The sequence below is a fragment of the Sparus aurata genome, chromosome 6, assembly GCF_900880675.1.
Source record: "Sparus aurata chromosome 6, fSpaAur1.1, whole genome shotgun sequence".
Taxonomy (NCBI): Eukaryota; Metazoa; Chordata; class Actinopteri; order Spariformes; family Sparidae; genus Sparus; species Sparus aurata.
The window spans coordinates 33,453,306-33,478,111 of record NC_044192.1 but is presented as its reverse complement, the minus strand read 5'-3'; the positions used below and the strand labels follow the sequence as shown (position 1 = coordinate 33,478,111).

General features: G+C 41.9%; 1 protein-coding gene across 2 annotated transcripts in view; it reads right to left on the bottom strand.

The window, feature by feature from the left end:
* The window catches only part of cdk18 (cyclin dependent kinase 18), a 58,924-nt gene that overhangs the window by 31,616 nt on the left and 2,502 nt on the right, over positions 1-24,806 (bottom strand). For both annotated transcript variants that reach the window (XM_030420619.1, XM_030420620.1), the window contains exon 2: positions 4,669-4,804. In XM_030420619.1, coding sequence (XP_030276479.1) covers positions 4,669-4,786 — 118 coding nt within the window. In that variant the 5' untranslated portion in view covers positions 4,787-4,804. The remainder of the gene's footprint in view (positions 1-4,668; positions 4,805-24,806) is intronic.

The window sequence follows — 24,806 nt, the reverse complement described above, 5'->3', positions numbered from 1 at the left end:
GTATATTCAATATGTTTTGTATGCATAGTTATGCATATGTACACAGTCTCCTCAATTTGTCATGATATCTCGAGTTACTTGATAGGTACATCGATTATCATAAGATGGTCATGGTATTTATGCCATGCATATATACCTTACATATACTTACATATACTATATATATATAGAGTGCTTTTGATGCTTTGGAATACAATCATGGTGTTCAGTGTGAACAGGAGGGAGCTGAGCATACAGCTCTGGGGGGCTCTGGTGTTAAGCATTAACGTGAAGGTGTGTGAGTGCCAAGCCTGTCTTCGAGTCTGTTTTTGAGTCCAATATCCAACTGCAGTGTGGTGGACTACTATACCGAATGATACCAATAATTTGATCCAACCTTTTCAAATCGCCCCCCCAGAAAAATCAAGTTTGAATTCATGACCAACTCTCTGCAGTCAAGCTAATAAGCACATATCCAAAATGCCAAATCATTCCTTTAACATGCACCACACTGGCCTTAATATTCACTGGATCCATTAATGAAATATATATGGACCATTATATGAAAAATATTCTTGCTACAGAAATGCTCCGGGCATGTGATGATAACATCTTTGCAAAAATGTCAGAAGATGTTTTCAGTCTAAACAGCAGCATATGCTGTGGGTTACGCTGTGGGAGCATGATATAATCCCTCACATAGGAGAGAGGAAAGCAAGATGGAAGAGACATGAATGGTAAAAGATTAAAGAGGACTGTAAACATCAGTCAGCTGCTGGGTTTGGGTCAAACACTAGGGCTTTCTTTGTGTGTCCTTTCGTCTGGGCTCAGTTGTTTATCTCCATTTTCCCTGTCCTCATCCTCTCTCTCTGTCTGGTTACCTCTTTCCTGACCTTCAGGAGCAGACAGTGATGCAGACGGATGTCCTCTGGAGGGTTAAACTACATATCCAGCTGCTTCTCTCTATCAGGCAGTTGAATAACATCATCACTTTACTGAGCTCTGTGTTCACTGAGGAGGCAGAAGCTTCCGTTGTCTGATTGTGTTTAGTTGACTTAAATGTTATACAAGGAGGTCTGATTACTGTCCATTGCGTTTACATTGTACTGCAATGGCTGTGCACTTGATTTGGCAGATCATTTTATTACACCCAGGGTGACCTCGTATCCCACTTGATCCACTTGTCACCTCCTATTTACTTTGCACAATTCAGTTACTTCTGTGCATTAAATGTAAGTATGAAGCATCAAATCTAAGCTGTATCTCCCGTAGAGCAAATTGCTATAAACATCATTGCACAGTGATGACATTATGTAGGATGAAAGTGTTAACCATCCCGGTAGCTCTGTGATCGCTATGCATTCACCCAATTCATTGTTATTCCATCTCTTTGTGCTATCTTCACAGTCAAACTCTACATAATCAGACAGAGGCACTTGAAAACCTATTCTGAATGCATTCAGTTCCCTTGCATTATCTACCCATACTTATCCCTACCATAACCCTCATTTCCCTTTGAAGCCTGCTGATCCTCAGTGGCTCAGCGCCGATGGTGGTACCAGTCGTAGCCGGAAAAACCCTAGTTAATCTGTGAGGGTCCGCTACAGACACGGAAGGAAGGAAGGCTTTTGTATTTGGTATTAAAACCCAGAACAAGATTGCAGTTTGTGCTCTATTATTAGACATTAGCTGTTCATTCACACAGGGACCGAAAGACACAAGGAAGTATGGAGCTCAGGGTTCAGGGCTTCGAACTTGCTTAATTAACCAGTGGGTAGGAGTGGAGTGACTAAAGATATCTCTAACCGGCAGCCTAGGATAAAAATACCTGGGAAAGGTGACAGCGGAGAGATAGGGCTGGCTACAACACATCCTCATACATAAATAACTAAATAGGTCGATTGCCAGTGACTCCCAAAACGACATACTGTATATCACTGGTCCAAAAACAACATGACCGCTGCAGTGTACCAGTGATTGTTCTCTTGGACATTAGTCGTATGCTCGCAGTTTGGTTGGGTTTGGGCAACAAAACTACTTGGTAAGGTTAAGGTGACTTCATTAACTTGTGTTCATATGCACAGATGTTACATATGTTAGTTTGTTTACATTATGTTTGTGCTGTGAGGTAAATATGCTACTAAGTTAAAATAACTTGCTGTCAACTTTTGGTTTGGACATGAACACAGATATCCTGGCTGAATGTTTAACCCAATTATCCTTTCAGTTTTTCCCTTATGCGGACTTTGGGCTCTATCTTAACGTTCTGAAACATAAGTATAAAACGCAAAACGCAAGTAGCTTTGTGGGCGGATCTCAGGCGCTGTTGCTATTATGCCGGCGGGATAAATGACTCTTGCGCCCAACACAAATCTAAAATGGGTTGGTCTGAAGTAGCTACATTATTCATAGGTGTGGTTTGGGCGTAAGGTGCAATAAACCAATCAGAGCGTCATCTCACATTCCCTTTCAAAGCAGGCGTGCTTGTTCCATGGCGGTTTGCTATTATAATGGCGAATATGCCAGGCGCACGCCAGGAGCGGTTCACAGCCGAGGAGACCGATGTTCTCGTCAGGGCCGTAAGACCGAGAAGTGGCCTTGTATGGTGATGGGAGAAACCCATCCAAATTAGCTTTGGTTAAACGGGCTTGGGAGAAAATTGTTTCTACAGCTGGCATCCCCAGGACATCGCACCGGGATGGGTTAACCCTAACCCTAACCCGGGAGCAGTGCGCACGGGCCGAGCAGTGCGCAACGGGCAGCTGATGATGGAGCAGGGTAAACACCAAGGTGCAGAGGATCCAGACCCACTACACGCCGTGGCAGCATTGTCAGACCGGGCTGCACTGTCCGGGATGCGGCAAGGTATAATGCCTGTCTTGACCGGGTGGCGATGTTGCTGCGGCCTCTCAGGCGCATCACCTCAAGTCTCCAAACGCACCACCTGCTCCTGTTGTGCCCCTTCCTCCTCCTCCCCCAACTCCATCTCCGTCCACCCGCTCCACTAGGAGCACATCGCGCATTGCCACTCCTGGAGGGAAAAATAATTAGTTCTTCTGTTTAAATCTTTTCAACTTTTTTTTGTATCGTTTGCAAAAATGGGAACTGCTTCCTTGTAGATGAGAGAAGCAAAGTGTATGCACGTTGAGCAGACGCTACACATTATGGACAAGCATGCGCCCCATATATAGCATCTGAATAAGCGCCACTGTATTTAGACTAGGTTTTTCCTGGTCTGTTGCGGAATTGTTTTCTGAAACAGCAAAATGGCACCAGTGAACGTTTGCGCCAGAACACGCCTCCTCTTTTCGCTGAACCGCCCCCAGAGCGAAAATTAATTCCCTAATTTAACTTATATGACTGAATTTCTGATGAGGACGGTCTGCGGATTTTGTTGTAGCAGCCCATAGTTCCTGTATCAATGGGAATTATGTATTGTGACGATACCGAAGTGCAAAATTTTAATTCAGTGTCAGCGCTTAATGAAAATGCAACTGCAATGGCACTTTTTAGCTAGAGGGAAAATACAGGTGAGGAAGTAAGGTTTTTGGTGGTTATGTACACGTGTGTCAGACTTTAGTGCTGGAGGCTGAACTTGTCATTCATCTCAAGCCATTTCCAACATAAAAAAAGCTAGGAAGACTTATGACCAAAAGAAAAAATGGCATAAATGATCCAGGTCCAGGCACTCAAGGTGGTTTGAAAAATGTAAAAGGCCTTTATTTCATTGGAAACATAAAGAGTATACCAACACGTATCAGCTTGTGCCTTTTTTAAGGTATAGTGACACATAGAAATGAAAAGAGTTTCACTGTTTTCACATCACTATGATCTTTTCCTTGCATTCAGCAGGATAACACAGAACAGAAGAGCAGCATTAGCATTTTTGGGACCCAAGTTTCTGGCCACCTGATGAATTATGTCCAACAGGCTATTCTCCTTCATTTTAGCGCTGTTTTGGTCTCACTCAACTCCTGAGAAATGTATCAGATTTTTTGGCTACTACTATGTTCACCAGCAAGTTGCACACTTTGTCTATTTGCCAGTTGGTGCTGGGCAGGAAGTGTGTAGTGGGGTGACCAGAGGTTTTTCTCTGAAAACAGCTGCCTGGAAACACAGTTTGAGAGGACAGTGAGAGTAAGCCAAAACAGTAAAGTTATGGGCCATAAAACCAAAACAATGAAGTGAAAGATGCTAAAAGGTTTAAAGCTTAGATGGACTTAAGGGTGTGCGTCACTGCTGAAAAGATAGCACTTGCCTAACACTGGGCTGTCTATGCAGTTGAAATACATAGCCATTTTACAATTGGTGCTACCTGACCTAAGAGACACAGAGAAAATAAACTGTGTTATTTCTTTCTTGTTATTTTGTTATTTCTTATTATTATGTTATTCCAGATATACTGATCAGTTGGTAATCTAAAAACTTTGATTGGTGCAGTTTTTACTTCAACCAGACCTTGTAGCTTACTTGTCATACAAGGATTTTGGATTATGGGTTATATTTGTATTTTTAAAACACTGGGATTGTCAGTTTAAAAATGTTATTGTACTAATGCAATTATCTTTGGTTTGGAAACACCATGATTTAATTTAAAAATAATTTTTCAGACCCAAACAAAATTAGCGAGTGGAGCTTTAAGTGTGTGAATCGGATCCTTGTGGCTGAAAGGGAAATGAGGGTTCTTACCCTGTGTGTGCTGAATGTTGAGCTGGTTGATCTGTTCGGTGAACTCATTCTCCTCGATGGTCTCAGTGCGAGGAACAGAAAGAGAGAAACGCCTTTTGAAGTTCTTCATCTTGTTCATCGTGTTGAGGAGCAGACTCTGGGGGAAGAAAGAGACGAAGAGAGATTGATATACAACAATAAACATACAGATAATCCTACATGCATAGTTTGGGGACACTACAACATGCAGACCAGTGGAATGGAACCAGTGGCCTTCTGATAACAAGACGCTGGCTCTACCCCTGAGCCCAGCATCATCATATTCTGATGCTTTTCTTGAAGAAAAAAAACATTACAGCTGCAATACTTAGTTTAGACATGTACTATAATGCAATCTACAGACAGAAATGCATAGCACTGTTTGTACTGTATGTACTGAACAAATTGGCTGCTACACCATAAATCAAAGAGAGCGAAGGGTGATGCCTACATGACACAAGCTGCGGTCAAACTGCACACCGGCTGTGTGCAGTTTAACCAAAGACTTCTTCTGTGTCATCTAATAATGAGGCGGAAAGCAGCAGGAAGGCATCTGATCAGTATACCCTCTCCCTCAGTAGGTTGCATAACTACATCCGGCCCTGCTAGTTAGTTTTCACTCTGCTTCACATAACTTTTTTGTTCTCCTCTTTTCCTCTTGTCTGTTCGCTGCAGAAACGGGTGTCATGGGGTCTACACGTTCCCTTTACTAGCGCTGGTTTGTCCGTGCGTGTGCATTTCTGCTCATTATTGTGAGAGGCTAAGAGATGTGTACGGTGAGTTAAATTGCAGCAAGACTCCACTTTACCTACTGTTATTTTTAAACCCCAATAACCCATCAGGATATTACTGTCTCTGTGCTATCAGTGTATTGTCAGACTACTCTGACTGCTGCGGTATCTGCACAGTGCAGGTCAGAATGCTGCCTGAAACCAATCAGGAACATGCCATGTACACATATGCTCAACAAATGCATAGAAATGCACAATAACAGTGGTGAGGTTCATCTGATAGGCGCCTTCTTTCCATCACAAAGTAAATGTGAGGTTTTTCGTGGCCCTGGTAGTCTGCTGGACAACAAGAGGGAGGGAGATCAGCGGGCTCGTGACCACAGCTGAGTGCCTGTCTTACAAATCGTGTCGCAGTATTGCACTGATCAAGAGGTGGTAGATGACTTCAAGCATACATGGATATAAACTTTGCTGGAGTTTTAAATACTCTGCAAATGTTTTATGAGGAAGGAAATCTACTTGACACACAGACCTCCAGGAAAATAGGAGTTTGCATAAATTGATAAAGGCGCTGTCAAACCAGTGAAGTGTGGGTGAGAGCTAGAACTTGAATAGCCGGAGAAGAAGACGCAGCTCAAAAGGCAACTGTGGAAGCAAATTATCCCCAGATCAGTGCAGAAAAAAGGAGGATTTCTAATGTGGAAAAGGGAGGAAAGGCCATTAGAAATCAATGAAATTGAACTCATGTGACTCTTCCACGGAGAGGGAAACACCATCTTGTCAGCAGGAAAGAGCAACGAGATTGCCACAGCAATGCTCAAAGCAGGAATGCCAACCTTTTTTTTATGTAATTCATAGCACCGTTCACATCCAGTGAGAAGCTGAAGCAGCAACAAAAGACCTTTGCTTCAGAGCTGGAAAAATGCTTTTAGCTCTGTAGCATACCATTTCATCCATGACAACTGTAAAGGTGCAGTCAACATCTATACAGATGTGTCACTAGTTTTCATTTCCCACAGCCTGGCAGGAGTTCTCTTCCAGCTCACTGCAGATATTCTGATGGTGACATTACACGGTTAAATTATCTGGAATGAAAGGAAGAATCTGAAAATCACTCTGCATTTATCCGTCAGACAAAATACACAATATCAGAGAGAAAACTTGAATAATAAAAAGCAATCAGATATAAAGCAGATTAAAGGGTTAAGAATGGAAAGGAAAGAGGCTTACTCTGCAGAGAGAAATCAATACCACTAGGCTGGCTTAAGTTCTGGTGTGTTTGTGGTTGTTGCTGATGTTTTGCTCTTTTAGAACTCGTAACGCAGCCTCTGTGAAGGCAGACTTCCCCAGAGCCTCAGCAAGGTAACTTTATAGTAAGGGAGGACCTCAATACGTACAGGAGTTCAACTGAAACACACTGTAGTTGACACTGAGCTCTAAAACAGACGTGTAATGTTGAAAAATGGCAGAACAAAGAGCTCTTTATGTTACGAGCTGAGTAACAGTGCTGGGTCCTTGTACGCGCTTGGTTTGTTGTGATGTTTGCGTGGAGGAGGACAGTGTTTATTGTAATGATGTGGATGAAAAATGACCTTTACTCTTCTGCTCCAGCAGCTTTTCTCTGATGCCAACATGTATTCTCTACTGAGTGCTCTCAGTCAGATAAGTGGTATTGTTTGCGCTTATTGTAGACACTTGTGGCTGTTTTTGCAAATCCATGCAATCAACACTGTTTGTGACTTGATTGTTCTTATTCTAGAAGAAAATTAATATATACAGCGGATTATCTTTCATTTCACGCAGGTCCTTCACTGTTTCCACTAACTCATGAGTTTAACATCCTCCTACTCTTTCTCCGTGGATAAAGTTTATGAAGCCATTGATGATGAAGTCCAGAGGATACAGGGGTATGGTAAACCTTGAATTGGATTTTAGTTGAATTCTGTTTGACTGGAATATAAAGCATTCACAATGTTTTCTTGTTTTGTAATGGTTTAGTATTTGTTATTTGCCTTACTTGTGGCTGTCAGTGTTTGTATGACAGGCTCACTGGAAGTTACCCCGTCCACAGGATTCCTAATCTGCCTTGGTGTATCACATTTAGTAAGTAATCATACCATTTTAAAAAAAAAGGTTTTAACATTTTTTAATTTTTTATTAGCTATTCTTGTGAGGTATCTCAGTCAAAAGTGGCTAATGATCAAAATTTGGGGGGAAGTAGGAACGCTGGTGGCTTCTGTGGTGGCCCTGATGACATTAGGGACATTAGGGTCACTGGTAGTGATGGGTAAAAGCCAACCATGGCTGAACTGAAATGGGCCCTAGAAACCTAAGAGAACATCTTAACTCTCTGTTTGCGTGTTATTGAGCATGACTGTATATGTGAAAAAAGATGTATAAAGCCGCCTGCTCTAGGCTACATTAGCAGCTGCTAGCAAAACACATCTGAATGCCTGGTCCAGTTGTATTGTGGGAATTGTAAAGACCAAGTTTAGACTAAAAGAAGAATGTTTGAAATGACACAGACATCCTTGCCACTTTTTTTTCCAAAGGATTACAATGGAGTTTAATATTTGCACCTAATGTAAGGGCAATCCAGTCAATATTTGCTTCAGTCTGAACCAAAGTGATGTTCGGATCAAGCAACTGTCTGACAAACCAACACTGCCATCCCCAGAGCCATCCAAGTAGGGTGGATAAAAGTCTGTACTAAAGCAGACCCGAAGATACACTCTCTTTCTCCATATCGTAACAAACACCCATTTCACATAGACTTATAAAACTAATAGAGACGGTCCCAGAACTCCCCCTGGGAGATAATGTGTGTGAGTGGCTAGTTATACTGCGTTAAATGCTCTGTTAAATGCCGCAGTCATACAAACAAAAGCAAAAATAGCTGCTGTGACCATAACTCAGCCTGAAAAGGTTATCTAGCCTGGCAGTGTCTGCTCACTGATGTGCATATGTGCTATATGCTAAGGTCAATTGGTTAGCGGCTGAACGGCAGTCTGTCACTGCGGTTCACTTGTTTTTTGACTGAGGGACAAATTTGGTTGCACATTCTCTGCCATTATTGTTTGACTAGCTATCTTATAGCTTTAACACTATATCAGTGCTGAGCTTTGTGGATGGTTCTGGTCATGTACAATGAGTGCCGCGGGACGAGTGCACAGAGGCAGGCGTGTACGTGGGTTGACAAGCATGTAGGCCGCCCAGTCATTTAATTTGATCCAAATGAAAATAGACAATAATATAGACCTAAGACAGCCACAGGCACAAGATTTTTTTTCTTATCAACTCTGGCTTTAATATGGGAAGATAACCAATGAAGCTTTCAGCCTTGGGTGAGTGCAGTAAAACTCCAGGGTCTATATGCGTGGAAAATAACTAGCAACTTTTGGTAGGCTACTAGCATTCCTTCCCGTTTACAATCTAGAGGAGGACATAGCCAGGAGTATATCTATATAATCCTACTGAAACCTTATTTTCCACTATAGATCATTCCATCTATACTCAGGAACCTGTGAATCGTGACTAAAAATCACTAACGTGCACAGATTTTCAAATACACCATAGTGTTTGCATTCAGTCACAAATGGGGATGTAACTTCTTTGGCACCGTCACCCAGGGGAGACTGCACTGAGAAATCTCTTTTTACATCGAGATCCATTTCTCTTGTCCTCGCTTGCCTTCTCTTCTCTGCTCCCCTCTCATCTGGTGTTTGAAATAGAATCCAAAGTGTTTCTTTTCTGAACAGGAGGCAGAGAAATGCACCAGCCCCCACTCTGATTGTGAGCCCCTCTTTATTCACTCTGCTCCCTCATTTGCCCTCTCGAACAACTTAATTACATGGGATGTGAGTGAGAAAATTCCCGATTGAGATGAACAGTGTGTATGTGTGTGCAGAACTGGCGGTGAGCTTCATTTATCTCATGAACAACAGTCTCCTCTGTCTGAAGAAGGGTAAAATTTAAGGGTCTGAATGCCTGCAGCCAGGCAGGAGCATGTGGCATTGCTCTCACAGCTACCTTATCAGAGGGACATACACACCCAGTGTCACAAGTGCATCTGCTCCATCCGAGGTGCTAACATATCAACAGTCTGCCAGTAGCTCTGATTCACCCTGGACACAAACATGTTACATGTTAGTGCATTAGCCTCTCTACTCTTATTTTAAACCCAGTTCCTCTTTGGTCTCTGTTCATCTCTCTCAGCTCTCCGTCTCCTGTCATGCATCTCCATGAGGGTTTACATCTTTTATGTTTGTAGTTTCATACATTTCGATGCAACTTTCATTTCTATTCTCGTACATTTCAGATGGCACCCTCCAAAATACAGTCATGCGACATTAGGCCAGTCAGTGTCTATAATATTAAGATGGGAACAAGAAGTCATTGATGTGTTTACTGAAATGAAACAGACTCTGAGCACTGAATGATAAAACTGTGGAAATAGTTACTTATTGCAACCTGTCTGTAGTCAAGATTACCAGATTGTCAAGAGTAGAAATATGCCATTTTAACGGTGACACCTTTTGGACCTGCCTCCTAGCTAGCTTACCTTAACCCTTATTTTCTGCGGCATCGATACAGCCAGGCCTGCATTGATACATTCACTCAAAGTGCTTGCATCTTCTTGTCAATCGTCTCTGGTTTTGATTGACCAAGAAAACTGCAGAAGTGCTGTTTGGAAATTCATATTATTTGAGGCATATGGCCAGGCAAACGATATGCATCCAGGTATTTCATCAAACTTAGAAATTCCAGTATTGTGAAAACACTAGTACGGATGATAATAGCCACAGAGCTAACCACTGTCAGCAAGCCAAAAACATGGCAGCACTAGTCGGTCATAATAGCTATCCAAACTTCTGTTTTCTCTGTACTGCACTCTTTACAATGTCTTGTACTCAAGATAGTATTTCATTATTACTCAGTGTGATACTAAAGACAGAACAATAAGCTCTCTGATGTAACTAGCTTAATCGTCACAAGTTCAAAAGCCACATTTGTACCATCAATTTCTGTCTGATAACTGTTTTTATTTTATTGTGCAATCTAATAAGCAGGGTTCCTCCATGTTGGACTCTCCTACTCTACATGCAAAGGTCAACACTGTCACGACAGTTTTCCTATTGGTCAAAGGTGTGAATAGGCCCATATATATCAAGTGGAACTTGACATAAAAGTTACAAAACAATTGCTTACACTTTTCAAGGCTTTGGTTTGTTTGACTTTGTTGGACTGAATCTAATTATTTTTTCACAACATTATTTTCCTGTCTGAAGTCTTCCAGATGCAAATGTCGGCTATAAAATGTTGATGTGAACCTGGTGAGCACGTCCAAGAAGCTGAGGAAATGAGGTGCCTCTTATCCCCTACATGGATATAACCATGTTTCTTATTTGCGACACTGGAGAAATCATATTTTTGTAGAAAGCTGACAGTAATCCATTCAGGCCTACATCAATACATGTAACACTGATTTACTTGTGGAGCTACAGTGGGAGACAGGGGTAAAAACACAAGATGCCTAGTGCAAACAAAATGTTCCCCTTTTGGCCAGTGACCAAACCTATTGTGGCAGTTCAGTGGTTGTTGCCTCTGGGGGGACAATTGTGTTTGATTCAGAAAAAAGCCATATGTCAGTTGTGCAGTGACCCATGTCAGCTCCTGTTAAATGAACATACACAGCTCCCCTCATGTGTACTCATTTAGAATGGTGCCAGCTGATGGAATAGATGTGGGGCATGGGCTGCATGGTTTTATACAGGTCAGTGGGCATAGTCATCAGAAAATATGACACACATTCAACAGTCTCAAAAATCAAAATACAAGACAGGCATGGAAATATAAAACTGTTACTCATGCTGGTGATTAGCTCACACATACACAGACTCTAAATCAAACCTTCAGGCAAAAGTTCTCAGCTCTTTGTCTTTTTTTGCGTCCACCCAGTTTGTTGGATTTGAATGAATGAATAACTCTGAGAAGCCCTTAAAAAAGGAACTCTGGCACAGTGTCAGGGCAGACCATTAGCGCACTAACAGCTTCAGCTGACCGCTGTGTTTGTCCACTGAAACCTTGCATGGCCACTTCCTGTTCCTGACAGCCAAACGGGCTGCCAACACAAGCTGTGATCTCTGAGACGGTCAAGATGGAGGGGGCAACAACAGAGATGCAGAAAACTGAGTGAAATAGAAATAATGTGTTAAGGTTGGGGTTATTGGTGGACCTAGAATGCAGAGGCTGGAGGCAGGCAAACAGTTCAAAAGGTATTTATTAACAAAAAACTAAGTGCGAGAGAGGAGGGCAGGCAGGCAGGTTGAGTGGTCTGGAAGTGATGAGGTGAAAACACAGGTGAGCTGGTGGAGCTGCAGGCTGAGCAGAGAGATGCTAAGTGTTCTGCATACGAAGGAGGAAAAAATGGCCTTGGAGAATCTGTTGACAATGGTGAGTAGTTTCTGGGTGTAGACAGTTGGACACCAAAACCGCCGTCGGGTGAGGTAGAGAGTTCTTTGGAAACCCGAACGCCAAACCACCTTTTGAGGCGTGTCGCCACTGGACACTAGGGATTTGGCTGAATCTGGGACATAGGGTTAGGTGGACAATTACTTGGGGAAAGTTGAGAGTGCTGCGCCACCTTGATTGAGCGCTCAATCTCCCACCTAGCTGCTGTGACCACCCACTTTAGGAAGATGATGGCAGGGCTGTACGTTAACTTTTTCAGCACATAGCACTAGTGCTACAGAGGCTGACAGTTTTTTAGCACAGGACCAGAGAGTTGAAGCACACCCTAAAAATGCCCGTCACCTCTACAGAGGTAAAGTAGGATGGTGTAATGTTTGCTCCATTCTTTTTACAAAGAATAATCAAAGGCCTAAATTTTGTAAAAGCCAGCTCTTCTTTCGCCACACAGTAGGCCACATTCATTTTCATTTTTATCAGAAAAAAAAAAAGAATTTAAAAAAATGAATGAATGAATGAATGTTACATCTTTGTATGAATGGATCACACAGACAGACAGACAGAGACACACAGACAGACAGAATATAGCTGCCTATAATACGTTTAACATACTTCTTCAAGGGCTGCTTTGTCTGCCTGGGCGACATCGGGGGCGATGGAGTGGCGAACAGTACCGGGCCGCTCCGGGTTTTGCTGAGCGAGATAGGCATCTCGAGCCAGGATGTGACGGTGGGATACGTTGTGTTTTTGCACGTTGTCTTTCTTTAGTATGTGGTTTCCATTAACATAGGGATTATCCTTTCTTATTTTAAGCGGTGCTGTCTGAAAAAGGGAGCAATACATTACTTGCTTTGTGGCATCGAACTTGAGACGGGCGAACTCCTGCTCCCACTCGGTGTTGTAGCTGTATGTTTTAGCTTTCACTTTTGTCGTTGGCGCGTTTTCGGTCGGTGTTGGTCAGTCCTCGTTAACTTCATTTACGTTATTGTCTGTGTTGTCCGGGGTGCCTGGGGTCTCTTTAGTTCGTTTCGTGATCTCAATGCGGACAGGTTGGAAAAATCTCTTCACGTTGTTGACTCGTGGGAGTAACGTTAGCGTTAGCCACTGTGTGCCATCCCAGCCGCATGGGACAGAGCGTGAGTAAAAGCTGCGACTGTGAGGAATTGGGGGAATTGAATATACAAGACATAACATTAATCATTGACCACAGTTGACTACAACTACCAGGAAGGATAGTCGTAGTACCATCGTTCTACTTTGGTTCTACACAGAAGGATTTTTTTTTTTCAAACAAGATTCCGAAAAAAGATTTTTTTTTTTTGTGGCTAAATCTGCCCTGTAGCACCCATGCTACAGGACAGATTAATTCTTAGCACAGGCATGTTTTGATGTAGCACGTGCGACATATATGTCGCACTGTACAGCCCTGATGATGGGCTCTTCAGAAGTTTCCCCTTTGGAGAGGGTGAGCTGACAAGAAAGCGCATTAGATTAGTGTTCCTGGAGCTGGGGCGGTAGGTGAGGGTGTAGTGGAAGCTGAGAAACAAAGCAAAGCGAGCCTGGCGGGAGTTCAGCCGCTTGGCCACAAGATAGGTGTGGTTTTTAATGGTCAGTCCACACAAGGAAAGGGTGGGCAGCTCCCTCCGGCCAATATCTCCATTCCTAAAGGGCGAGGACGTTTTCCAAGAGACTTGGAAGTACTTATTAGACATGTTGAACGACTCCTCCTGACTCCGGGAGAAGATTAGTATGTCATCCAAATAGACAAACACAAACCGGTTTAGTATGTCACAGAGAATGTCGTTGACAGATGCTGACGGTTCTGCACACAAGGAAGGACGAAACACGACATGAAACTTAAATCAAACAGGGAAAAACACTGGAGCAAAGGAACCCAAAACTGTAGCAAAACTAGAAAAACACTGATGTCGAGAAAACTAGAAGAAAGCATGGGCACATTCACCATATGGAACAATCTTGGTCTGAGTGGTGAAGGGACCGGTTTGATATACCAGGAGTTGATGAAATGATGACATGCAGGTGTATCTGTCCACTGCAGCAGTCACACCCATGGACACAAACACACACTAGGTAAGAGCAGACAACCAAAAACTGCCACGGCCAAACCGTGACAGAATGAAAAGTGATTCGGAGAGTGTGTGCATGTCTCGATCGATCTTTCAAGGAAGAGCAACAGATGCAGATGCAACAACGTTTTATTTGTGTAATAAAGAAATGGTTTCTTGTCTTCTGTTGCTGCTAAAGTCACATTAATAACCTTAAGCCACTTATGTTGGTGATAAAAAAAGAATTTCAGCAACACTTTAGAACATTTCATTTGTCTTTGTGGTAAAGGGGACAATCAGCATTCAGTCCTTAGTCAAATGACTCATTCATGGGTATTTATCAGCTCCAGCGCCTACCAGAAGTGATTAGAAACATGACACCTGGCCTGGTAGACATTCTATCCACATCAGTTAGAGATACCATTCTTTTTTTTCCATTAAGATCCATGCACTACTCCCTGAGAAAATAATGAAAATGTCAAAAAAACCGCCCTTGCCCTATGTCCCTTTATCTGAATGCTCACTAAAAGCTAAAGGAGTCTAACCTGGGCCAAGTCTTATCAGTAGTTCTTGTGTAAGCTTGTTGACAAACCAACCAACAAACCCACAAACGAACAAACAAATGGACATGGGCGACAACATAGCCTCGGGGGAGGTGAAAAGTAACCAGTGTAACATTTGAACAGGCTTCCATGCAACTGTTTTCCTGTTCCCTTTTTTCTGGCGCCGCTGACATCATATGTCACACAAGCAAAAAATTGAAAGGCAAACTTGTCCACTGGCAATGAGAGAGAATTATCTATTTTTATTTTTACTCAAACAAATGCATAGCACTACTACGATATGTGAAGAAATCCTTGCACTTTTTTCTTTAGTCTTTCATTTCTTTCCTACACTGTTTGACAGAGAGCATGCATGCATGCGTGTGTATGTGTGTGTGTGTGTGTGTGTGTGTGTGAGCACACAGTTGTGTAAGCAAAGCTGTATTTTCAGCCCATATGAACTACTGGAGCACACAGTAATGTAACCTCAGGCTCAAGGTCAGTTTTAGTGCATATGACCCAGCACACACATACACAGATGTTCTCCCTATCTTTCTGTCTTTCATTTGCTCTCTCTATTTTGCAAACACACACACACACACACACACGTGTGCGCACACACATTTTCCCTAAAGGAGAAGAATGGTGGTGCTTCACAGGAACCAGAGTGGTTGGGGAGAATCACTGTTTAACAGCTGGTGTTTTTAGTCTGTACTGCAGCTAATCCAATTTTAGCTGCCATTATCCTTCCACGTCCCAACAAAAATACACATATAATAGAGACAATACACGTCTTTGTATCAGTGAACTGTTTGGTTGTGTCCATTGCCAAACTGAAACTTAGGGTAACATGACCTGAGTTCATACAGTATGTTAATGTTATGCCAGCAGGTGAGTTGTTTAGCAAGCTGTGCTGTGTAAATATGTACTGGAATAAAAGAGGACTTTGGGTTCGCCCTGGTTCTTACAATAATTCTAACTTTGTAATAGAAACACAGTACATTTAGATCTAAAAGATTGATTTTAAAATCAAATTGTTTGATCTTGTGTTAATGGCCTTAGAAAAATGTACAATTGTCCTTTTCCTTTTTTCACATGTAAAGGTTTCACAGCTTTGAGACAGGGTTTAAGCGAATACTTACACCAGTTCGGAAATATGCTTATTGAATTTTTTTGTTGAGAGTTAGATTTTACGCTAAATATGAAGCTAGCTAAGTTAGAAAACGTATTATGAAGACAACAAGCAGGAGCAAACAGTTAGGCTGTCAGTTCTTGTTCGTATAAGGGCAGACCTGACCGACCTCAAAGACCTAGCAGCCACAAAGTTTGACTGTTGCGTTTAACTGCACTTGAACACTCCTCAAAGACAACAGGCAATTTCAAATAGTTCATATGTTTTGTGTGTGTGAGAGAGGTAATAACTCCTCATACCACCAGGTGGCATTAGTCTGTGTTCGTCATTCATAAAAGAAAACAAGAGACTGGATGGCAGTTGTATAAAACCACTGTTATGATAAAGAAGTGTTTTTGACACCCATCTCACTAATGTAGTCACTTTTAATGTGGAATATGTTAGATAAAAGTTTGTAATTGGCCCTGCTGAAGACGGTGAGGTGGAAAATGGGGAGACACCAAAACGAAGTCATGGGTGCTTCAGCAACAGGTTCAAGATCCTCTCTCTATCTTTATTGATTTTTTTTCTTCTAGGGCAGTAATGGCTTAGCTGAAAAGCCAATCACATTGTTTTCTCTCACCAATGGGCTCCACTGCAATTCACTGTTCTCAATTGGCCAAAAAGCTGCGGACAAAGGCTGACTAGTTGAGGTAAACTACAGGGTTGGATGAGCTTGTCAGTAAAAGCAACAACATTCACATCACACATAATCATTTGTAACTTATCTACCCCAGTCACCTGGAAGTGATCGTTTTCTTCATTAGACAGAATTTGCAAACCAAAACCAAAGAACTATAAAAGTTAGGAATCAGCAAAGTTTTTGGATGATTACATCTGTATTAAGTCTATAAATTAACGGAGCTTCATGTAGCCTGGTCAGATCACACATTATATTCTCAGGCTCAAACAAAGCTTGAAGCGAGACTCTTCACTACCCAGTCTGGTTGTTGCTTTAAACAACATTGCCCAGTTAGCTGAAGACAGTTTTGAGGTGCCCCACTTTTACGACCTACAGGCTGATAGCAGCTTTACACTGAATAGTGTTCTTTAAGACACTTGGCTCAAGCCCTGAGTATGATTGGTTCAGGAGATAGAAGAAAGGGTTTTATCCACCTTGTCCCACAGTGGTAATCAATTATGCCAGACATCTCTCTGTGCAGTGTTCGAGAGATAAATCAATGAATTATGACAAATATTTATGATGTAGTCAGAAATATGATATCACATTGTCCTCTTATTCTTCTTGTGTCTAGGCTGATGCCATACTAAAAATGACCTTTTTCTTTCGTCCCATCCCATCTTTCTTGGAATTAGGCCCCACTAGACAACAATCCCTACCTTGTTTGCTGGTTATATGTCGATACATCACAGTCCTTGTTCCTCTGCCTGACATAACGATGTTTATTCTTACTTGTTTATCTCTCACTGTCTTTGACTCCTCATCTAACTCACTTCTCCTCAGGACTTTGCTCAGAATAGTTTAAGAGAAGTGCAAAAAACAGAGGTATCACTTGCAGAAAAATTGACAACAGTGTTGACAGCAACAATAAATCCCTCTGTCTGTCTGTGTCTGTCTACATGTCACCCCCTGCCCCCATGTGAACAGTAGGCCTACTGTGTCCAGTGGCTGAGTGAATAACAACAGTGTTGGGGGTCAACATCAGACTGGCCTATTGTATCGCAGGCCACCATGGTTTGTGCAATAGGCAACACACATCAAGTTTGTCGTTTTGTTTGGAGATTCACAGGCATTCATACTGTACCAATATTTTTGCAAAGAATCGAAAACCTTTTACTTGATTCATAAGAATAAATTATAATTCTGTTCCTGCTACTTATGCGGTTTGGAGGCTAGCATCAAATTAAGTGGGCATTCAGACCTTGGTGTTTTACCAGTGGGATAATGAAAACGTTTGAGTAATAGATGTACTGTATGTCGACCCAATTTGTGTCCTTCACCCGTGACTAGCAAACTGAGCTTTGATTTGTGGTTAGGGTCAGGGGTTAATCCTGACAAACCTCACTCAAATAGAGCATCAATGAGTCAGGCAGAATACACTAACATGTTTAACCAAACAACCCTATGCCTTGCACTGGCTCTGCTACTGCAAAATGGAGAGGGGGGGTGACAAGTTAAAAAGTGGTATCAGTGATGCATTTTGGTCATTTTCTTAACAAGCTGAATGACTTCCCCCCTCATATCTCCTATTGACTGTACGAGTTTAAAGGCTTTACAGAGGCTAAACACTACTCATATGATATCATGATGAAGAAGCTGAATGCTCTGAAAGTTTTCATAATTTTGGCAATCATCTTATCTTTTGTCACAACGATCTTGAGATATACCATTGAAATATAGTTTCCACATAGCAAAGTCATCTACCAGGAATGCGAGCCACACCTATGTGTTTGGTCATTGCAGTGCAATGTTGGACAGCTGTGTCTCAGCTGGTAGAGCCAGCTTTGTTATCGGAAGGTCGATTGTGGAAGTGTCCTTGGGCATGATACTGAACCCCAAATACTCCTGATGTGCTGGTCGGCACCTTGCATGGCAGCCACCGCCATAACTGTATGAATGGATGTATGAATTACTGTAATTTGCTTTGGACAAAAGCATCTGATGTAAGCCCTAAAATGTAAATGTAAATGTTGGATGATGTCTCATTAGTTGCAGCAAAAGTCAATCACAACTTTTTTGTCAGATGACCCTGCAATTTCTTGTCCACATCCCACTGCATTGGCACCCCGATGTGTAAAGGCAGGCCCAGATAGCAACATTTTTGTGGCCCAGATCTGGCCCTTAGCAGATACATTCATCTAGCCCACATACCACGTGGAATGATGACATTTGGGTCGTCCACTCCTGTTTGCCAGATCTAAGCCACAAGCAGGCCCTAGTATGGCCAAATGTCAGTCAAGTTCAAACCGGATAACCAGAACTTTGTTCTATTCCGGTGGGCTGGATATGGCCCAGAGTTGGTTTATTCTGTGCTATTCCGGCGCTGATCTAGCAAATAAGAGTGTATCGCCCAAGTACCATCATTCCATGCAGGATGTGGGCTAGATGAAGGTGTCTGGTGTAGTTGTTTTGCCTCAAATGAATGATTGGGCTGCTTTTTCAAGCAGAACTTTTATCTGTCTACATCAGGCCTTAGCTCGGATCCCTGTTAACTGTAACAGACCATAACAGTGTCCACATGACTGCTGAGGCACCAGCTGACCCCCCGCTTTATCTTGCTCCCAGAAGTGAACAGTACCCTTGCAGCCCTGACTCAATCCCAACACCAAAGCAGCTGCTGCCAACAGTTCCCTTAAATTCAATCAAGCCTAATCCAATATCAAGCTTGATGGCCCCGTATCCCTCTACATCATAGACCACTAATGACTGCATAACCACAATTTAAGTTCAACAGATCTAGAATGAAAATGTCTTGAAAAATGCCCTATCCCGCCATGTTAAAGAAAGTGAGACAGAATTCCTGGATCCATCCCTTTATTTGTGTCGTCACCAAAAGTTATTGGGGTCTTTATTTGGCTGAGGCACATCTTCCTTAGAAATGGAAATCTGTTTAGTAGTTTTTTTTAGTTGATACCGTACATGGATTAAAGGGAAAGACAGCACATCAAATTTGAGCAAACCTGTCTCAGCCTTAGCCTTTGGGTTTTCTGGTGACATATGAAGCTGTCTTTAAGACAGAAGAGCTTCTGAAAAGGTTAACTGTCTGCTTACCCACACCCCCACCCGTGATCACATCACTCCTGTCCTCCAGAACCTCCACTGGCTCCCAATTCCACAGCGTATTCAGTTTAAAATCCTCCTTCTCACACACAAAGCTCTTCATAACCAGGCCCCTTCCTACCTCACTGACTTGCTCCATCACCACAATCCATCCCGCAGCCTCCGCTCATCTGATGCAAACCTCCTGACTCCACCTCCCAGGACCAAGCATCGAACCTGGGGAGACAGAGCCTTCTCTGTAGCTGCCCCCACCCTCTAGAACTCACTCCCCAAACACATCCGTGACTGTTCCGATCCTCCAACATTCAAATTTAGGACAAAAACACACCTTTTTAAAGTGGCTTTTAAAGTTTAGCTCAGTCTATTGTGTTTTCAGTGTATTCTTTTATATTGTTTTGCTGGTTTGATGTTCGTTTTCTGTACAGTGTCTTTGAGTATTTAGAAAAGCGTTTTTAAATAAAATGTATTATTATTATTATTATTATTATAACTGCAGTCACATGTCAAAAGGATAGGTTGTCTAACCTGATTTACAAATAACATGCGGTGTCTGTGACTGATGAGGGTATAGTTTACTCATTCCTACAATGTCGATTCTCTTTTAACTCTTGCGCGCAACTTACCAAAAAGTGCACATGCACACTGATCGTTGATGTCAGAGTGACATCAGAGGTGAGTCATGATGCAGAAGGTGAGATATGTTACCACGTGATGTGAGGCACGACTCAATTTAAATGTGTATATGGTTTACCCCACCACCTGCACCAATCACAGAGAAAGAGGAACAGATCAGGAGATAAAAACAGAGAGTGGGAGGGATTACTTTGGAAGAGCAGCGACACAGACAGATATCTTCCTCAGACAGGCTCAGTCTAATGTACGTCTGTTTCTTGTGACTAAAAGCATGAAATTACTCAAACAAGGCTAGGAAGGAACCTCCTGCTGACAGGAGGAAACAAAGTTAAGCCAAAACTGTCTGAATTGCAACTTGCAAGAATCTGCGAGTGCCCATTAATTTATTCAAGCCTTGTTTTCACTTTCCATCTGAATGCTAGAAGCTTCTGAGCAGCCAAACCATGTGTGCACAAATCTTAATGCTATCACTCCCTGCTAACATACTCCTCCCCTGATATGTATTGCAGCAAACACCTTAGATCTTTGGTAGCATTCAGTTGTATTCAGAGTCTACCTTTCCCTTTTTGGTTAATGTCTACACACATACATTTTGAATTTTCAACAGAGCGAGTCACATATAAATAAAACAGTTCGAGGCTTTCGTTATTGCTTTAATTAGCTAGAGTTTAGGCTTAAAGTAGTGTCAGCTTCTTTTTGCTTTAAATTAAAATTCTGAAGCAAAAACTGATTGCACAGTGTAATGGCGGTTTGGTAAACATATAGTAATTTGAATATTTGGTTTGATGTCTCTTGGCTATTTTCACCTCAGTTAAGTGCTTTTGATAACCATCCAAAAACTTCTGGAAGTCCTATGGCTGAATCTTTAACCACTCCTCTTGACAGAATCCATGTATTTCAACTGAATCTGTTGGCTTCCTGGCACAAACTTGTTTCTTAAGCACAGTCCACATGTTCTCAATGGGGTTCAAGTCAGGACTTTAAGAAGGCCATTCCAAGGTTTTCCTAAGGAATTTGAAGATAATCCTCCTTCTTCATTATTCATTTTACTTTCTTTAGAGCAGAGAATCCACTGGCAGCAAAACAGACCCACAGCATAATTGTGGCCAAACAACAACATTTTTGTTCCATCTGACCAAAGAGTTAACCTCCGGCAGGCTTTTCCTCATGGCAGTAACTGTGCCATGATCTTTATATTTACAATCAATTGTTTGCAAAGTTGATCTTGGGACCTGTAACCTAACCCTAACCCTGCTTTAAATGGCTCCAAGTGATTGACTTGTTCCTGACTTGTTCAAATCAATCAATATTAGATCAATGCTGAGCTTTTTAGACTTTCCCATTGTAGTGTTTGTCTAGTGGGTATATCATCTCATTCCATCACAGAAATATGAGAGCTGTAGAAATCATTGGAACTTAAGACTGCCATAATATACATGTCCTTTAAAAGTGTATATCAACTTTCGACCACGACCGTGTGGCTGCCAATGAACACACATGTTATTTAATGTTAATTGTGTCAATTAAGATGAATCGTTTAATCTGCTGGGATGCTAACTTCCGTTACCACGTAAATGGGAATTCCCATTATGTATTCTCATCAAGCCAAGGGGCAAAGCGCTTGTTGCTGTAAAATAGATTCAGAAATCAAAGAACTGATTCAAGAATCAATCAATTTAGGTACCGTGAATAAAAGAATGAAGGCAGCCTCCTTAAGTGAATAGTTTTTTATTCACCCCTTGTACAGTGGGTCATATCTTTGCAAACAGATAGGCCTACAGCACACCTGGACAAGGTATTATCGCATGAAGCTAATCCCTGCATTATTTACTTTAAATAATAAAGGTACAGAATTTGCCTACTTAATAATTGACAAAGCAGACAAACTATGACTATTAAATTAGTTACATAAGACTCAAGATTGCAGATAAAAGTCAATTCACCTTAATGTCAGAAACATGCATGAGTGTTTCAGACCTTTATGTCTGTCAGGCCTCTTCACATCACATTATGTGTGTGATTATTCTGATATGCTGGTTGTTAGGACTTTCCCCTGGGGTTTTGGCTTATGGTCCTGCTTCTGACAAGAGCAGCTCTGTGACTCACAGTTTACCTCAGACTACTTGCACAAATCACATTATACAATTTCCCAAGGTGGCTTCTGCTTGTGTCTGTGTGTGGGAGCCAACCTCTAATAAGCCATCACCACTGCAGCACTGGACAAGTAACTTGGGAGAAAAAAGGCCTGCAATTATGCAAAGCCCCTAAACACACTGCAGATCACCACAATTAAAAGTGAACACACTGACTGCCCTCCTGCCCAGAGAATAAAATCCAACACTTCAGGGTGCCTAGCAATCATGGAACACCTTCATTCCACCAGACAGTGCATATCATAACATTTGTGTTTCTCCAGTGTTTGTAGAGAACAACATAATTCTATATAAAGCATTGGCAGCCTCACATAGGGTGTATGATTTTAAATGAGCTAGATAGCTCGGCTTTAAATGCACCGCCCGCCCACCTGTGAAGAGCTTTTGAAGCATACTGGGCGTGAATGAGGGAAACAAGCCAAGCAACACTTCAAGTCCTTTAGGTCTTTTTTTAGTAATTTAGATGTGACCCTGGCAGCAGCAGTGGCACATGTTGCTGCTGCTCATGCCCACAAAATCGTATCGAACGACATCCTGGTGCTGATGCTGAAGCTTCACTATGCCAGAAAAGATTTTACATATGCCAATGGTGATTCTTTATGAGCTATTAGCTAGGAAACATGCGTGTTACCAAGGCACCATTAAATATTGGCTTTGCCAATGTTCAATGAGACGGGAAGTGCATTCACACACTGAGTTGTGGTGATCAACAGCGAATGTAAATGTACTCTGGCATTTAAACAAAGTATTAAAATTCCACATTGTGTTCTGTAAGACAAAGAATTGTGTGGCAGTGTGCTGTTGTGTGAATCTTCACTGGCAGCTGCAGTTACATAATGATAAAGTAATAATAAAGAACGACAAATGAATTATGAATAATCAGTGTGTGTGTGGTACTAGTTGCTGCTTGAATTATGTGTGATTTTTTTTCTCCAGTTTATTCAACTGTGTACTGACCAGTTGAGAAGTGCTGTCCAACAGGAAACGAGCAATAATGTGATGTTGCTAGTGTGCATTTTTCCAAATAAACAATAGAGAGTGAAACAAGAACAGACTGGGAACACAACATTCCATGGTACAACTGGCAATTTTGCATTTTGGCATCTCAAAATGGCAAAGAGGACAAATGTTTCACTGAGAAATTCTGTAACATTAGTAACATGAAAATAGAACACTCATGTGTGCCAACACAGCTAGTCTATAATGTCTACACACAAAAAACACAAAAGCAGTGACTGAGCCAACTGATCTGATGTTGGCTCTCCAGTGGCTCCACCATTAAAGCCATCATATTATAACTTAGACACATAGTAAGGACCCATGGAGTCTCAGGTGGAAGAGATGATGGACTTCTTTTCACATAAGATGCTTGCTTGATGATGCTTGCTTGATGAAGCATTTAACCATTCACTACAGCAGCCAGTGGGCTCGGTGTTGTGTGAAAGGTAAACTGCCTTCCATTTGGTGTGTCTGACCAAATGTTTGCATGTGTTTGTTCATCTGTGGTGTTTAGTGCTGGTGCCAGGGCTATTGTTTAGTATGCAGGGGTCTATCTTCACATTATCATGGCTGAGTGGGCCTGGGGGCTGTGTGATGAATCAGGGACTCAATAATAAACTCCTTATGTAAACATTGTTATTGTGCCTCAGCTGCAGCATGCTATGGATTCAAAAATTACAGTAGCAACCTATCTCTGTTTATTTAACATCTGACCAAAATAAAGAATACAATATCTGGTAACATTATGTCAGGCATATTACTATAGCTTTGTATTAATCCTAAATATGGGGGCTGAAATTAACCCCAAACTTCTATTTGTCTAATTTCATTAGCCTGGTTATCCCCAAATTTTGCTTCAGCACATTTAACTAATTCTACATCCGGCCCCTTGGCCATGTTCCCGTCATTGGGCCCTATTTGGATGGTATACGGTGCATTTAGGGTGTGTCCAAGTCAATTTTGCTGATTTAACAGCACAAAGTGCAGTGAATGGCACAAAGAGCTGGTATTTATACTCTGAATTGGTCATGGGTGTGTTTTGGCTGGAACATAGATTAAACCAATCTGAGTGTCATCTCCCGTTCTATTCAAGAGCCAGGTGAGCCAGGGCCCGGCACATATCAGATAGTAGCACTTGTCTTCAGGGGAGGGACATGTATGTGGTCCTCAGCTGCTGGACCCTCTGCCCCCACAATCATCTGTCCCATCAACAACTCTGTTTGACTGCAAATATAAAGATACACTGATATTAAATTGAGGAGGAAGAGGAGCGCTGCTGTGTGCCTCTGTGTGTGCACGATTCTCAGTCCATGGATCATGCTGATCAATAATGAGTGGAATGGATGGGGAGAATTATGTCCTAAATTATGAAAATATTGATCAGTTATTGATTAACTGCAGCGGTCTACCAGCAGCAGAAACCATACGGCTATCTCTAAATTAGCATGCACATTTGTGCATGAGGAACAGCTGACGACCTTAATGATTGTTTAAAACTCCTGATTAGTCGACAGGATCGGTTAGTATTTCATGTTCTGTGTTCTTCTACACATCGAAAGGTCAGACACACAATACAGAGTCATACAGTAAGAATATGAAGCAGCTGTCCGGATAA